The sequence below is a fragment of the Anoplopoma fimbria genome, chromosome 18 (genome assembly GCF_027596085.1).
Source record: "Anoplopoma fimbria isolate UVic2021 breed Golden Eagle Sablefish chromosome 18, Afim_UVic_2022, whole genome shotgun sequence".
In the NCBI taxonomy this organism is placed as follows: domain Eukaryota; kingdom Metazoa; phylum Chordata; class Actinopteri; order Perciformes; family Anoplopomatidae; genus Anoplopoma; species Anoplopoma fimbria.
The window spans coordinates 15,089,592-15,105,333 of NC_072466.1; the positions used below are offsets into that span (position 1 = coordinate 15,089,592).

Consider the following 15,742-nt stretch of genomic DNA (forward strand, 5'->3'; position numbering starts at 1 on the left):
ACTCTCCTCATTTCAAAGGTGGATGTCACTGACAGGTTTGTACTCTTCTCTTACCAGATCTTGATGTGGAGCTGTAGACAGAGACAGATGTTCATCAGCTTCCTCTATAAACCCATAAGATCCTCTTGTGGTAGTAAATGGAGTTATAGGTCTTGCAGGTATCAGTCTTGTGTCTTCCACTGCAGCTGCTGCCTGGAGGGACTTTGCATGAGGGTAGGTGACAAGAGTTTCATGTTTTGGTGATCCATGTGAGTCCAGTTTGGCAGCGCTAGCAGTGAGTGGCTCAATTGTCACAGTTTCATGACTCAATGCTTCGCCAATTATGGAATCCATTGTTATTAATCCAGTTTCAACATTTTCTGATTCAGACTCTGTTGTATATTGCCTTGGGTACTCATCTAAAAGCCCAGTGGTTTCAGCACTTTTAGAGCTCGTCTCCACTTCAGAGAAAAACAGACCTGCCAAACTCTGCAGTGCCTGAATGACAAAGAAGCTTGATTAAGATTTTACTGAAAATGACTCTGTAATAGTCATTGAATAAAGAAAAGGGTGGACCCATCTATAGATTAAAAAAATCTCGCCATCATCATTACTGCCATGTTAAAAATCAAAAATTCATATTTGTCCTCTTACCTGTAGTGCTATTTATCAATCTACAACAATACATTTGAAAAACTAAGCAGCAATGGATGACCCAGTTACTCAAGATAATCCGAAGAGCTTGTTGTGAGCAGTTCTATGTAGGAACTACTTTGAAAAGTTAAGGATATAAAAATAAATGTCATAAATGGCCAAAGTGCTCATCAAACAAGTCCAGCCTCTAAAATAATAAAAATGTATTTACCTTAACGTCTGATAGTAGCTTAGGTTCTGCAATGTCCTCACTTTGCACATCTGAGGCGCTGAGGGTTTCCTCTGGGTCCTAACACATGAACCGTATCGTTACACAAATGCAAATAGCATCCATGCACACACAGGCATACATGCCATTTTCAGTGTGTGTGTGTGTGTGTGTGTGTGTGTGTGTGTGTGTGTGTGTGTGTGTGTGTGTGTGTGTGTGTGTGTGTGTGTGTGTGTGTGTGTGTGTGTGAGTGTGAGTGAAGGGACAGGTCTGAGGAGCAACATATTTCAAGCACCTGCTTCTGACAGCTTCGTAGTGCATTCACCGGTTAACAGGACAGCCTGCCTGACAGCTTCAAATAAACATGCAAAAATCTGCTATAATCCCCGACACCACAGGAAAGAGAGGCTGTATTAAAGCTGGATATTATTAAGTGAATCAAAACATAAATAAAGAAGGACATATAGGAGAAAAAGGAGCCCAAGAAAAGTTTAATTTCATTCCAAAACACAGAATAAGTACTGTGTGTATTTTTCAAATTCCTTGCCAAGTCTCAAATGTATCCATTGTTTAAGATTTGATACGTCAAATCTAGTGATTTTTAATAATAAAGTTAGTTGAGTGTTTTGGAATGAAACCTAAAATCAAGGAGTTACCCAGAAACATGCTCTCCTGGGCTTAACTTATATTTCAGATTTACCTCTGGAATACTGCATGTTAGTGTGTCAGAGGACGACGAGTGACAACTCTTGTTTTCCTCATCCTCCTCTTCCTCTGAATTAGACACCTCAAAAGCCTCCTGCTTTAGGTGATGAGGGTGAATGATATGATTAAAAAGTATGATTAAAAAGGAAATGGACCAATAAACTGTCTTTCCAATGATTTCTCCTTCCTTAATGATCTTAAATTTAACTTTTCCTGAATGTAATGTTGCTAGATAATATTTTTCATTTTATATTGGAACTGACAAATGTGATTGTAAATACTTTTTATGAAGCAATTTTACTGCCTTACAGGGGCAGTTCACCCAAAATAAAAAAAATACATGTTTTTCCTCCTACCTGTAGTGCTATCGATAAATCTAGATTGATTTGGGGTGAGGGGCATAACTTTTGAGACATCGGCTGAATAGCTGTCTGCCTTCTCTCGGATATAATGGGACCAGGAATCATAACCCGGTTACTCAAGATAATACACAGACCTTGTTATGCGCAGTTTAATGCAGGAACTATGGTTGAAGGAAAGTAGTTCCTACATAGAACTGCTCACAACAAGCTCTTCGGATTATCTTGAGTAACTGGGTCATCCATTGCTGCTTAGTTTTTCAAATGTATTGTTGTAGATTGATAAATAGCACTACAGGTAAGAGGACAAATATGAATTTTTGATTTTGGTTAAACTGTCCCTTTAGTACCTTAAACCCTAATATTGTTCATTTAAAAAAAATGGACTAAATGAGTCTGATGGAGGAATGCAAGTTCATTTAGTGAACACATGTTTAATTAAAAGGATTGTTTATTTTTTGGGGAAGATTCAAAATAAGCAAATCAATATTTTTGAAACCTCCTGCCCAGAAAGCTACTTTTTTTTTTGCAAATGGAGTCTTAAAGTGATCTGATTATGATTCCACAGACATCCATAAGCTCTGCTACTGAGCTAAACTGACTCCAGATGATTGTTATGTATGGCCTGCAAATATACCATAGTCAGATTGCCACTCATTGGGTATGTAATGTAAGACAATAATGGCCAAATGCCCCAAAAAACAAACTAATAAAGACTTTTCGTTGAGCCTGCCTCACAGCCCAGTAGAATGGACGTTGCATATTCTAAGGTGTCAGGACTGTACCAGGCAGCTTTAATCAATTTCAGATAACAGAGGGAATAAATCAAAGTCACCAAGCCTAACTTCCATGAAGAATTCACAAACTTGTCTTGATGTTTCTTGTTGAAATTACCAGTGGGAATCCTGGACTTGGTAACCTTTATTTCCCAAACATGAATTAAAAAGTGGTGGACAGCTGCAAATTGTCAGCATCAAATTATTGTAGAGGACTCGTTTTATTAGTTTACTTAAATGACCACTCAAAAAATGTAATTCAAACATCACACTAGTGTTATAGTTTTAGCTGGTGTTGATGATGATTCATTCTACCTTATTATGATTGAGATATTTGTATTACCTGGACTAAGCATCCTTGTGGAGTTCTGTCAAGCTGATGTACTTCTTCAGGACTATCGGAGACTGCGGTGATGCCAAGATCCGTACACGTTTCTCTTTCCTCCCTAATCTTGTTCTATGTTAGTGAAAGAGACAAGAGAAACAGAGAGAGAACGTGTCAAGTGACAATTGTTGATGAAAAACAGAAGATCAGCACAATGGTTACACTAACAAAGATACAGAACAACCTTGAGTTTTTTTTGTAAAGAAACATTACATTAAGATACACACTTTTGTCTAGTTCCGTGTTGCCAACAACAAACATCCTGGATTTCATTATTTAAGTCACAGTTCATTGTGAAGTTATAACAGAATAATAAATACTGTCATTGTTATAATTCATGAAGTACTTTTTATCTCACCTCCCTACTCTTCTACAGTAACAGATCAAATCAATACGTTTTGTCTATGTGCAGTGGCATTCAAACTTTATGCCGTACCTCCAGCAGTGCTGCTTGTTCCTGGGTTAGTTGTTCCAGCTCCTCAAGCGGCTGCAGGAGCAGTCTGGCTCTGGAGAAGACCAGCAGGCTCTCCTCTGCTCCCTGTGGGAGGTGAAGCTCTTCTTTGCATCTCTCCATCTCCTCCAATGTCCTCCGCATTGACTGCACGTTGGCCAGGATCACCTTCAGGTTGAAACAGAACAAACTGGTTGAGATAAATCTTCCTCAGATAAATAACCAACTCGGATGACAATCATGTTGCCACTAAAAGGATGGCAAAAAAAACTGCAACTATACTTGTACTATACATCTGTGCTAGATTCCTCCTCGTTTAATCCAACCGTATAAAAATGTAACCAATAATTTTACACAAAAACATTTGAAAGTTAACATGCTCCACTATTTGCTCATAACAAGAACATTTTTATATTGCATTCTTGGCAAATCATCATGTTTGGTAACTGGACAAAACTGATGGAGCAGAATCAAAAAATCTTCATCTGACCTTGTTTCCCTGTTCTAACTGTGCGGTGCTATTAAAATAATTTGCATTTAACGTATTATAAGTATTACAAGTATTATAAATGCATGCAGCGAATCACCTGTCGGTTGTTAAGATGCTCCATCAGAGTTATGTGTGAGTCGTCTACGGATGATAAAATCGCTCTGATCTTTGGGACATTCTTCTCCATGGTCTTCAGCTCCGCTTCTATTGCCTCCACTACCTGAAATAATCAAGAATGTTTAACATGCTCCATCTATATGCCGTTTTCTTACTTTCTTTATTCAGTTTAGTGTGGTCTTTTGAGAGCAGTTTGAGGCTTCACCTCAAAACCGCATTTGACTCAACGAGTTGACAATTCTGTCTGATATCAGGCAACTAACAACCCTGTCCTCACTGTCAATTAGCCCCTGCTCGCACTTGGATTACTGCTCAACCTCTTTTCTTGCACTCAGATATAATATTGCTTGGACAGATTTCCTGCGCTCCAGTTTCAGTCTTTCTCCTCACGCTTGGGCTGCTTCTGAAAGATCTGCTTGGGATATCTCCACTGCTCTTAGATTGTTTTTGTGCAACAACACTGCCAAATTTCCCCAACCAAGATAATGCCAATGTTGTTGACAAAAAGCGAGATCCCTGTAGCTATAATGTATTCTTGTAGTTCCATTACAAGCTTAAACTGAACATACTCATGTTGAAAGTACTCTATTTTCAGACTTGGCTAATGTTAGCTTGAAGCACAGTTTACGTTTTTTGTGAGTGAAGATCTAGGTGCCCTGGTATGTTCGTTATTGATTATTAGTAGTATTCCTGTTGACTATTGTAGTAGCATGTCCCTGCGGTCATGAACCACATGCAACGGCAAGGGCATTGATTGGCGCCACTTCCGACCAGCATAAACCGATACTTAGTGGCATATCTCAGTGAAATATCCAGCGGCTACCTGTGCCACTGACTGTAACTTGCTTCACTGACCACTATTTGTTCCCTGCTAGCACAACGACAGGAGGCCGGTGTAGCTATAATAGTAAAAGAAATTGAGATGAACCAGATTAAAGAGTAACCACCATAAGACACCCACTTTAGGGACGCTTTGGTAAAGCAAGCACAAATCTGTACAAGCAACAATATATCTGCTTGCAAGCATACAGTTAGAGCAGAAACTCCTCAAATCAAAGCGCAAAAAGAGGCTTTTTAAGTGTGAGGACAGGGTTTTAAGAGCAAGCATCACACAGTCTGAATATGAAATCAACAAGTCATGCTCTCCAGCTTGAGAGAACCTCCATCAAGTGGTAAATCTGAAAACCATCCTTGATTAAAGATTTAAAAAAAGCTCCAACCACCTACAATAATATGACCACAACACTGTCTTGTCGATCAAAGGCAATGCATTTTCAAGATGCTGCTGGTTGCTTTTCTCTTGAATATATTTATTAAAAATACATTTTGGAGCCTCTGCCATGCACACCATGTAGACACAACATCTCTGGCCTAACCCTAACCCTGGTTGGTGACTTTTGTTGCACGGTCCTTACTACCTTCTACAGATAAATGTTTTATTAGCCCTGAATCTCAAAATGTTGGTCACAATACATTGCCCAAATGGTGTTAGATCTGGTCAGTGGGAAGAACCAATATATAGAAAAAAATTAACAATTTAGCAGTTTACTCTCCCAGCCATTTGGGGTCACTAACAAACTGAAATTCCTCTCTTACCCCAACAGCCTGCAGGAGCTGATCTAGCGGCTCTAGGATCTTGCATTGCATTTTCAGGACTTGTTGGTCATTCTGGGTCAACCTCTCCTCGTGGGTGCTGATGTCACAAACAGCAGAGATCTCATCCAGGACTGGCCTGAAGTCCTGCAGGGTATGTCTGATCCTCTCAGAGTCGTCCAGGACCAGCTGTAGTCCAGGATTTAGAAATAAATTCATCATTAACATCAAAAACTTGCTGAAAATGATTGTGGATACTGTGGTCAATAACGAATCTTATCTTCATTAGGGTGACTGAACGGATACGTCGTCGAGTAAGATATAGGAGTGCCAGTGTTGCCAGAGTTTGATGTGTTAGAGTACAGAAAGCGTAGATTAGTGTCATTTTAAAGATTTATAATGTCATGCCTTAATATTTAACTGATTTCAGAACAAGACATCTCTGAGCCATACACAATAACTAACAGAACGGATCAAGTGAATATTCGAAGAAAAATGTTTTGGTGACAACAATTTTTTAATTATTGTCCCCAAAACATTTTTAGTCACTTAAAAACAGAAACATGGGAAAATATGGTCCAGGTTCAAAAATACCAGAGTTACCCTTTAAATACATACATAAATAAATTCAATGAATACACTGTTTGAAGTGATAATCAAAGCATGTGTACAAGGTTTGCAAAAATGCCATGATGACTGATGCATCATAGAAAACACGTCACAAAAAAGTTTTTTTTAAAACTATTGTACAATACAAAACAGACATATATTAAGGATAAAATAATAATATTTGTGTTTGTTTGCTTGTTACTTGGTATCACTGACCTGCAGGGAGTTTGCATGATTCTGGAGGACTCTGGCTGTTGTGAAGGAGTACGTAGCACAGAGCCATGACTGGGCCTCATCTAACCAGCAGGTGGCGCCATATAGAATGTCGTCAAACTCCTGAAGACAGGCAGGGATCTGACAATAGAAAATATAAGGGGGCAGAATGGAAGTTTTGTAAACAGTCATTTTTAGAAGCCACTTTCAACATTGATCTACGTGTGATGTAGTGCATTTTCGAGATGAATAAGACAACCAATGGTGCCTCTTCCATGACCTCTCATCTCCACTTTTCCTGCATTCAATACATTGTAAATATCACATAGAAAGCCTGACCTTGCTGAGGAAGGCGGTGCGTTGCTCCGTCATCTGCGCTGCGTTTTGGTAAAGCTGCATTGGTTGGTTGAGTTGGTCCATGAGTAAGTGGGCTTGATCTGGATGCTCCTCTGCAAGATCCTGCACCTCGCTTTCTAGCAGCATCAAGCGGCTGCGCCATGCATCCAGCTCATCCCACACTTGCTGGAGAACAAAAAATGTAAAGTATGGTCTAAATATGAAACTCAAAAGTGGTACAAATAAAACAAAAGTGGTATATTTTATCAATTGGCATAATATCAAAGTGCCTGATTTAAAAAAATATATAAATTCAGAGTAAAAACAAATGTACAAGACATTCAAGTAAGAAAATGGAAACATATCTAAACTTACAACTCTTACAGCACATCAGCAGGTTTATGTATCATCCACACACAGACACACAAGCACACATTAAATCACACCTTGAGCACATTTTGAGCTTCATTGACTGTCGGACTCCTTTGCTCCAGTAACACTTTGACTTTCTCCAGGCCAGAACCCAACTCTGCCACTTGACTTGCTAGCTTCCAAACTGGGTTGCTCTTCTCCAGGAGCTGTAGAATGACCACACACACATTTAGAAAAATATAAGTGGTTTTGAGGTGATAGTTCATAACACATTAAGGATGGATTCCTGTTTGCAATTACCTTCTCCTCTACTCTTTGTAGAGACAGCTGAACTTCTTGTAACCGTCTGCTGATACCAGCTGGTGTCACAGCATACCAGCTCTGCACGGCATCCATGATACACTTGAGTTTGGCTTTCTTGGAGGACAAATCCTTTTTGAGCTCCTGTCAGTGTGGAAATCCATGAGAATAGAATCAGGACAGGAAATATGAAAGACAGAGAGACTGCAAGATGGGGTCAAAAGTTTAGCTCTAAATTAATTATTTTCATTAGCTTAACTCATTTTCTCATTAAAGGTTGAAGATAAGCTTACAGCAGCACCTCACAAGTTAAGTCTGCTCTGAGACAGGGTGACAGGCAGTAAACCATTTACTCTACTGCTGATTTCTCACATGTGAGACAGTTCAGACGGACGTTGACATGTAAGGACCATTTACAGTCTTTAATCTAATTATTGAAGCTACATGTGGTCTGTAGCTGCAACGGAGAACATCAGTTATATTTCTTACTGACGCTGTGAAGGACTTCTAAGCAGTTTCTGACATTAAAAGAAACACATCTTATACATAACATTATTTTATTATTATGTCTTAAGACTTCACAATTTCAGCATTGATAAATAACCAAACATATACAAGTAAAATAGTTTAAAAGACGCTCTTGAGTTTTTGTCTGTCATTATTTTATTCAAGTATAAAATGTGATATGTTGTGCCTTCTTACACATCACACACATTTTCAAGCTTGGACTATTAAGCATTAAAAGAGAGCCTGACCTGTTGTTTGCATGGATTTGAACAGGCTTCCAGTGAGGGAAGAAGGGAGAACATGTGTCGCTCCAACTCCTCTATCTCCAGTTGGACTTGCTGTCTCTCTTTGTCCTCTGCCTGAGCTGCAGTTACCACCAGCAGGTTTCTCTCTTTCAAGCTGTGGAGAACAGTATCATCTCAGCATCTCTGACATTAATGAGTAATCGTACTTTGCACAAGTATATCAAACAAACCCCACCTCCTGACATTCTCTTGGATCTTCACTAGTGTTTTGCCAACAGGTCCAGGGCTGATGGGCTCCTGGGAACTAGATAAGCTGAGGGCGTGCTCCAGACGATGCTCCAGGGAGGCTAAGACCTGCTGCTCCTGCTCCAGTCCGGCCTGGTGCATCTCAGCCTGAGCCAGAAGCTCCAGGGGTTCCTCTTGAGTGAAGCTCACAGTGGAGGAGTCAGGAACCTCAGACTGAAGACTGGCCAGCAAGCTGCAACACTGTTCCATCTGAAGATAATTTAATTTAATATTCAATATAAATATATATTACTTTTTTTTGTCTTTTATCTATTGTATGTTATGTTGCGATAACCCAGTGATGTCTCAGAAAGCAAGAAAAGTCACTTAACATAGTAAACCTTTCCTAAAAGAAAAAAGCTTGCAACTGGCTAACAGAAGCAATAAAGCATCAGTTCTGTAAGCTCGCTTACATTTGGAGACCAGAAAACAATTTTACAGAAGAAAATATTATGTTCATTTTGCATTCATTTCTACATGTTGCTGCACATTAGGCCATGTTTAGATGCAAAAGCTGCCAAAAAGATTTGTTGTTGGTAAAACTCACACTTGTAGTGATGTCCTTCCATTCCTCTGCTCTCTGTTCTGTGTGTGCCATCAGGAGGCCGACACCACGGCGTAATGATACCCAGCGCCTCCAGAGGGCACCCAGCTCCCCATCCTTCCCAACCCCACAGCCCTGCACTGGACATCCAGCTCTCAGTTCTTCTAGCTTACCTGCGAGGCTGCGAAGACCTTCCATCAGGAGCTTTATGCAGTGATGAAATGAAGCTCAAATTAAAGTTTGAATCAGGCAGTATATTTTTTACGTGATCCACATGTATATCAAAATATCCAGTTTTCATAGGTAAATACTAATGGCAGCACATGACCCACCGTAAATGCACCAAAATGCTGTTTTTTTAGAATGTAATGTGAACCATGCTAACCTTTTCTTAATTGCATTATAGGTATAGCCGATGCTGGTGGAAATGCCATTTGTTTTGCTCGTATTTGGTCATGAAAAGTACTGTATTGAGCAAATTGATATTTTGACTTGATGATGACAACAAATATAAAGTGAAAGAATCACCAAACTTATTGCAATCCATCTTCAGGGGGACATTAACATCAAATGTTATTGTAATCCATCTAAAAGTGGTCGAGATATTTCACTCTTGACCACAGACCAGACATTGCCATTCATAGAGCCATGTCATTAGCATTACTCAAAAGCTACATTTTATAAATTGACAAAATCTGTGACATACAGGGTTCTAGTAGATCCAATATATGTATACTACGAAACATCAGCTAATCACCTACCTTAGCTCCTTTTTGTTGGGCAGTACATTTGTCAAACGAGGTCACTTGTTCTGTCGCACATTCTGAAAGCGTGGCTTCAAGCCCCAAAAGACGATGACGTATGTCTTCATGGCACTTCCTGTGGCTCTGTTGTCGCACTTCACACCTGTGAGAAACAAGTATTTTAGGTGTATTACTAAACAGAGAAATAGTCACGACAGGAGCTATACAGAAGTACTTAAATGAGGTAAGAACAGCCAGTACCTCTGCAGGGACTCCAGCCTGAGCTGGGCCTGGGCCTCCAGTATGGCTCTTCCCACCAACAACTGACTGAATATGCTGATGTGCAGCTGCCCAGTCTTCTGGCGGGACAGGCAGGTTTGTTGGGGCACCAAATCCACAAGGTGGCAGATGTGAGCCTGAAATCCATCTTCAAGAGCTTCAAGAGCCTGCTGAGTCTGCTTTTGTTCTTCAGTACAGTCCAAAAACCCTCCAGGAGCTGATAAGAAGGTGGCTTCAGCATTATGTAGGAAGCCTATTGCTCCCTGAGCAGCCCACTGGTAGTCTTTCAAGGATTCTCTCGCCTGGCATAAACTCTCCTGTTGGATACATGTTACATGAACAAGCATAGTTTAGAGAAAAAACACACAAAAGTATTAATAAAAAGTAGGCTGGATTAATCCAGTCAATAAAGCTTACCATTCGTAAATGGCACTCGTGCATGGTTGCATCCCTGAGAGTGCACAGTTCCTTGTAGTTCTTCAGGTTAATGTTTTCTTTCCGTCCCAGACCTTCCAACACCCGCATCCCAGACTCCATATGTCTGAAAATAATCCAATTCCTTGTGAGAGCGATATCTATGGCTTTTTCATCGGGATTAACTGGTTCCACTTCCTCCAGCTGCACTCTTGTTCTTTGGATAAGCTCTGTTAAGGCAAGAAGCTCGGAGGAAAAATTCAGGCCTAGTAGAAGCTTGGCCTCTAGGCTTTGGATATCATCTGTCACAGAATGCTCCCAGGAGACTAAAGTTTCCACAGTGCGGTGAATCCTCAGCTTCTCCAGGTTTAGCTCAGATGGTTCCAACTCCTGAGCTATGGCCTCCAACTGGTCTGCCACTTCTTGACACTGTGTCTTCACCAAAGGAAGTTCAACCAAGAGTGATTGGCATAGCACGAGCCTCTCACCCATGCGGATTGTTTTATCTTTGGAACGCTGGATTTGCTCTTTAAGAATGCCGCTAGATTTCTCCATTTGTCTCCTCAGGTGCAGATATTTGTCTTGCTCAATGGCATTATTACTAAGTGCTTTGCACCGGTCTTGCAGTTCCCCAATAGTGCACAGCAGAGATCTTCGCCTTGTCTCCTGGATGTGCTTAAGCCCTTGTACTTGACACTGATGTTCCATTAGCATGTGCTTCAAATGTGTAATTGTGGACAGGGTTTCCTGATTTAAAGGGAACCTTTGTTGGGCCAAATCAGTGGAAATTTGCTTTAAGCTAGCACGGATGGTCGATAACTCCTCATCGGAAGTGGTTCGCTCATGAATCAGCTCTTCCAGTTCCCAGCTGGATGCTTTCTCATGAGCTAGCAACCCGTCTAATTCTGTCCAAAGACCTGACAGTCTGTTGACAAGGTAGCGACTCTCTCCTGGACTGGAACTTACAGCTATTCCCCAGCAACTGTCAGCCATTGCTTCCACATGTTTTAGTTGACTCTCTATCTTGACTGCGGCTAATTTGTGACTTTTAAGCTCGCTCTCCAGCTTTCTGATGTCAGCTATTGATACATTGTCAACATGAGTGCAGGGGTCTCTTTCAGCATGGGTTTCTGCTAGCCAAGCGTCAATGCTAGCAAGCTGGCAAAACAGTTTCTCCCTCTCCTGCAGATTTTTCTTCATGGTGTCAAGAACATGATCCAAGCTGTCGGCAATGGCTTCATACAGGTCTTCTATTGTCTTCAATACTTGGTCACTTTCCTCCTTTTCCATATCAGGGACTCCAGCTTTCATCTGCTCAACTTCTACTTGCATCGTGGATCTCTTAAACCAAATATCTGTCTGAAATTTCTTCATCTCAACAATCTGAATTCGAGCATCCTCTGGGAAAAGGGCTGACTTTTTGACAAGAGAGATGTGGATTTCTGCGTGCTTGGCCCATATGATCAGTTCTTGTAATTGCTTGTTGATCTTAGCTGAATAAATGCCACCACAGCTGTATGTGGAAGTGTCAAGCTTGCTCTTGGTGAGATTTAGCAACGACCCAAGTTCCTTAAGACTTCGATTGAGCTCATCCTTTTCTTTCTTACCCAGAGAGAAATGGACAAGAGCATCTGTCTGGGACTGTAAGTACAGATAAAGCTGGTTATACAATTTTAGGTCTGTGGTCAGGCAAACAAATTCTAAAGCCCTTTTACTGTCATGGCTTTGAAAGTTGGTTTGCCGAAGTGCGTCAAGTTTGGCTTTAAGCTGTTCGGCCTCTCTTATTAGAAGAGATGATTGAGAGGTGGACATTGAGGCGTGTTGCAGAGCTCTTTTGATGCCTCCTTCTAAAAGCCTCCATTCCTCCTGGACGTCTCCGAGCTGGGCAAGAAGAGCACCTGAACTCTCAGCGTCGCTCAAGTGGACCGAGAATTGGCTACTTAAGTGGAGGAGCTCTTCCATCATGTTTTTTTTATGTACCATGGTGTGCAGCAGGGCGTGGAGTTTGTCAGCTTGAAGAGCACTGCTTCCCAAAGCACTTCTAAAAAACACCCACACACAATAAAAGAATATAGGTGGATTGTTTATCAGGTACACAAATAACGACTATTAGGTTGATGTTAACTAGAGTACAACCTCACTTTTAAATGAAAGGATTACTCACAGGCTCATTTTGTCCTTCTCGGCTGCTACAACCTCCAGGAAAGCTCTGGTGATCTTCATCTGTTTGTGATACCCTCTGACCTGATCCAGCTGTGCTGCTTTTACCTGGACTGTGGCAGAGGCATCCAGCAGTGCAGCACTCAACTGTCCTTCGACTCTTTTCATGGCATCGTGGTCACAAATCCTGGCACCACTAATGCTTTTCATAGTAGCCACTTGCTCCTGCACACAGCGCCTGTAGTCCTACAGTAGACAGAACAGACATCAGATCAAAATATTTGACATTTTTGTACATATATGTATAGTGTACTTATTTTAGATAAAAGGTCAGTTACATTAAAATCAAGTTCTCAGCCAAGTACATTTTTATATTAAAGAAAAAGATGAGTAAAAAAAAGTGTATACCTCTGCCTCCTGCAGTTGTTTGGCCATTGCAGTGACATCCAGTTGTGCTGGTTGATAACGACATGCCAGAACTTTTTGAATGGTTCGTACTAATCGAATCTGTGGTTCACCAGGAGTGGACTTCAGGTACCAATTCAAATCAATGTGTGGTGTCCGCTATGATAACAAACACAATCATGAAATAAAAAGCTGTTAATACAGTATTTTATAATGGAAATGTCAGATTTAGTGAAAAAATGCCTGTTGCAATTTACTTGACGTCTGACCAACAGTCCAACACCTAAAAAGTATCGATTTACTATCACATAAGAGAAAGAATAACAGTAAATCCTCACATTTGAGAGAGTGGGACGAGGGAATGATTTGTATTATTTATAAATGTAAATATTTAAATGATTGACTGCTTACTTAAGGTTTACATCTTCTAGTTTTCTTCTTTCTCAGGCTTATATATGTCTACATGAAATTATACAATATCACACTGGGCATCAAAAAAATAATCAAACTGTGTCAGTGCAAGTCACAGACTGTATACTGAGAGTAATTAGACCCAGTAATGACCTGCAGGAAATCATTACATCTCAAAGGTCCATCCTGTGTACCTCCCTGTCAGCAGCATCATGGGAATATACACAAACATTAACCACAACACTACTGCTCTTATCTGGCCACTGTTAAAGGCAATTAGAATGGACTTCCTTCCCTTTTTGGACAGTTGAGGCATGAAAGCATGAAACATGTGAAGTTATGTTTGAAATCATAACAGGCAAATGCTTAAATTATGATTTTTTTTTTTATATGTCAGTTAAATGTACTGTGTGAAACAGTGTCACTAACATTAAATAGCCTCTAGTTTAAAAACCTTTTTTAATTGCCACATACAAAAAAAATTGACCTCTGCTTTTAACCGTTCTTAAGCATTTAAGCACTCGGCAGCAACTTTGGGTTTAGAGTTTCACTCGAGGACGCTTTGACATGTGGACAGGAGGAGCCGGGGATTAAACTGCCTGTCTTGTGAGTAAAGGAAGACCCACACTATTCCTCCAAACAGTTCAGTTTGTAACAGTTAGTACACACTCTGAAGTTCAAAAATTGTATAAATCAGTCTTTACCCACAGCAGCATGTTTTGCAACAAAGCAAGTCTACAGCAGATCTGAGATGCCCCAAGCGTTTTTTTAAAATCATAACCAGTTGATACTCACATTTATTATGTTACTGCTTTCCACCAAGCTCTGGATCTCAGACAAAACATCCTGCATGGTGGATTTATTATTGTAGTACTCCGTTGATCCACCTGTCGCCTCCCCAGCCGGCAGATCAGGTGCCGAGCCCGGAGCTGTCCTGTCAGGCTCCATGCTTTCTTGGGTCTGATGCTATATGCACATGAGACAAGGGTGGTGATACAGTTTAGCCTCCTTTTCTCCTGTGTTTGTCCACAGATAATTACAGAGTTTCCTGTTCTTCTCCTGCTCCACAGCGGTAAATATTACTATGTTGCCTGTGGCCCGGCGAGTCAGTACAGTTAAAACAGGAATGTGCCTGAGTAGGGAGCAGTCTGCCCTGAGGGAGAAGGTCTCAGTCTATTCATCTTCCTCCATTGCTGCTCTTAAAAAAAAGAAGTGATCTGTTATAACTTGGTTAAACAAGGCAAACCCCAAAAAATGACATTAACTGCTAGGTTACTCCCAACAGGGGTGTTGCCTTGTGAAATATTTTGGCAACGACCAAGGTGTGTCTTAGAGCAGAGTGCAGGTAGAGTGGGAACAGGATTTGAAAAGGCACAGCAGGTTTCTAATTTTCTTTGGGGGAAAAACAGCACAAAGAAGGATAACTTATACTGTTTTAGTCTAATATCTCAGTCTGAAAAGTGGTGTGACATTTAGGTGCATAACCACACCACAAGTAACTTTTTTTCAATTTATATAATTTATTTTATTGTTACTGTCTCCTGAATCCTGAACACTCTAATCTGTTGTTTATACACACTTGTTTACACAACTTTGTGACTTACCCCAGTGCAGCTAACTTCAATAAACCGAATCAGCAGTCAAATTAGGATCAGGAAATTTATAGTATACAAACATTTAGTACATTTTAGGACACTCCTTGGAAACAAATGTCGGCTGTTTACAGCGAGAGGGAGCGCTGTAATTACTCACAAAAATGACAAGTTGTCTCAGTGAGAAATTCCTCAATTCCTTTGAGCACTGTGGCTTGAGCATTAGATGTGTACTGTGGCGTGTACACATCTAATGACTGCATACATTCTGGTAAATCTACTTTATTGCAAGCATCATAAGCATATAGTGGTTGCCTGATGAAAGAAATGCCAAAGAAAAGGACTAAGGTGCCGCCAAAGTAATGCACTGTACTGTCTGTGTAGATATGACAAACTTAGAAGGAGGCAAAACTTACTTAAGTAGAAACATTAATAAAGTAATAATTGTGTTTCTTTTCTCTGTTTAAGCCACTGTCTAATGCATTGTTTTGTTTTTCCTGTCAGAGAATGTTGCGACTTTGTTTGTTCTTCTGCTGCCATATTTCTGCCTTATCATCATTTGCCTTTTTTGCTTTCATACCATCTTTATCTGTCGTGGAAGCTCCGGCAG

General features: G+C 40.4%; 1 protein-coding gene across 1 annotated transcript in view; it reads right to left on the bottom strand.

The window, feature by feature from the left end:
- LOC129106898 (nesprin-2-like) overlaps window positions 1–15,742 on the bottom strand; it is an 85,494-nt gene that overhangs the window by 35,310 nt on the left and 34,442 nt on the right. The window contains exons 49-68 of the mRNA XM_054618171.1: window positions 14,336–14,506; window positions 13,133–13,288; window positions 12,729–12,970; window positions 10,568–12,605; window positions 10,133–10,467; window positions 9,890–10,034; window positions 9,132–9,332; window positions 8,535–8,794; window positions 8,303–8,453; window positions 7,548–7,691; window positions 7,322–7,453; window positions 6,879–7,061; window positions 6,543–6,680; window positions 5,721–5,906; window positions 4,105–4,227; window positions 3,503–3,685; window positions 3,025–3,138; window positions 1,542–1,643; window positions 845–922; window positions 55–477 (exon numbers count right to left, since the gene is read on the bottom strand). Of these exons, the coding sequence (XP_054474146.1) occupies window positions 55–477; window positions 845–922; window positions 1,542–1,643; window positions 3,025–3,138; window positions 3,503–3,685; window positions 4,105–4,227; window positions 5,721–5,906; window positions 6,543–6,680; window positions 6,879–7,061; window positions 7,322–7,453; window positions 7,548–7,691; window positions 8,303–8,453; window positions 8,535–8,794; window positions 9,132–9,332; window positions 9,890–10,034; window positions 10,133–10,467; window positions 10,568–12,605; window positions 12,729–12,970; window positions 13,133–13,288; window positions 14,336–14,506 (5,505 nt within the window). The remainder of the gene's footprint in view (window positions 1–54; window positions 478–844; window positions 923–1,541; window positions 1,644–3,024; window positions 3,139–3,502; window positions 3,686–4,104; window positions 4,228–5,720; window positions 5,907–6,542; window positions 6,681–6,878; window positions 7,062–7,321; window positions 7,454–7,547; window positions 7,692–8,302; window positions 8,454–8,534; window positions 8,795–9,131; window positions 9,333–9,889; window positions 10,035–10,132; window positions 10,468–10,567; window positions 12,606–12,728; window positions 12,971–13,132; window positions 13,289–14,335; window positions 14,507–15,742) is intronic.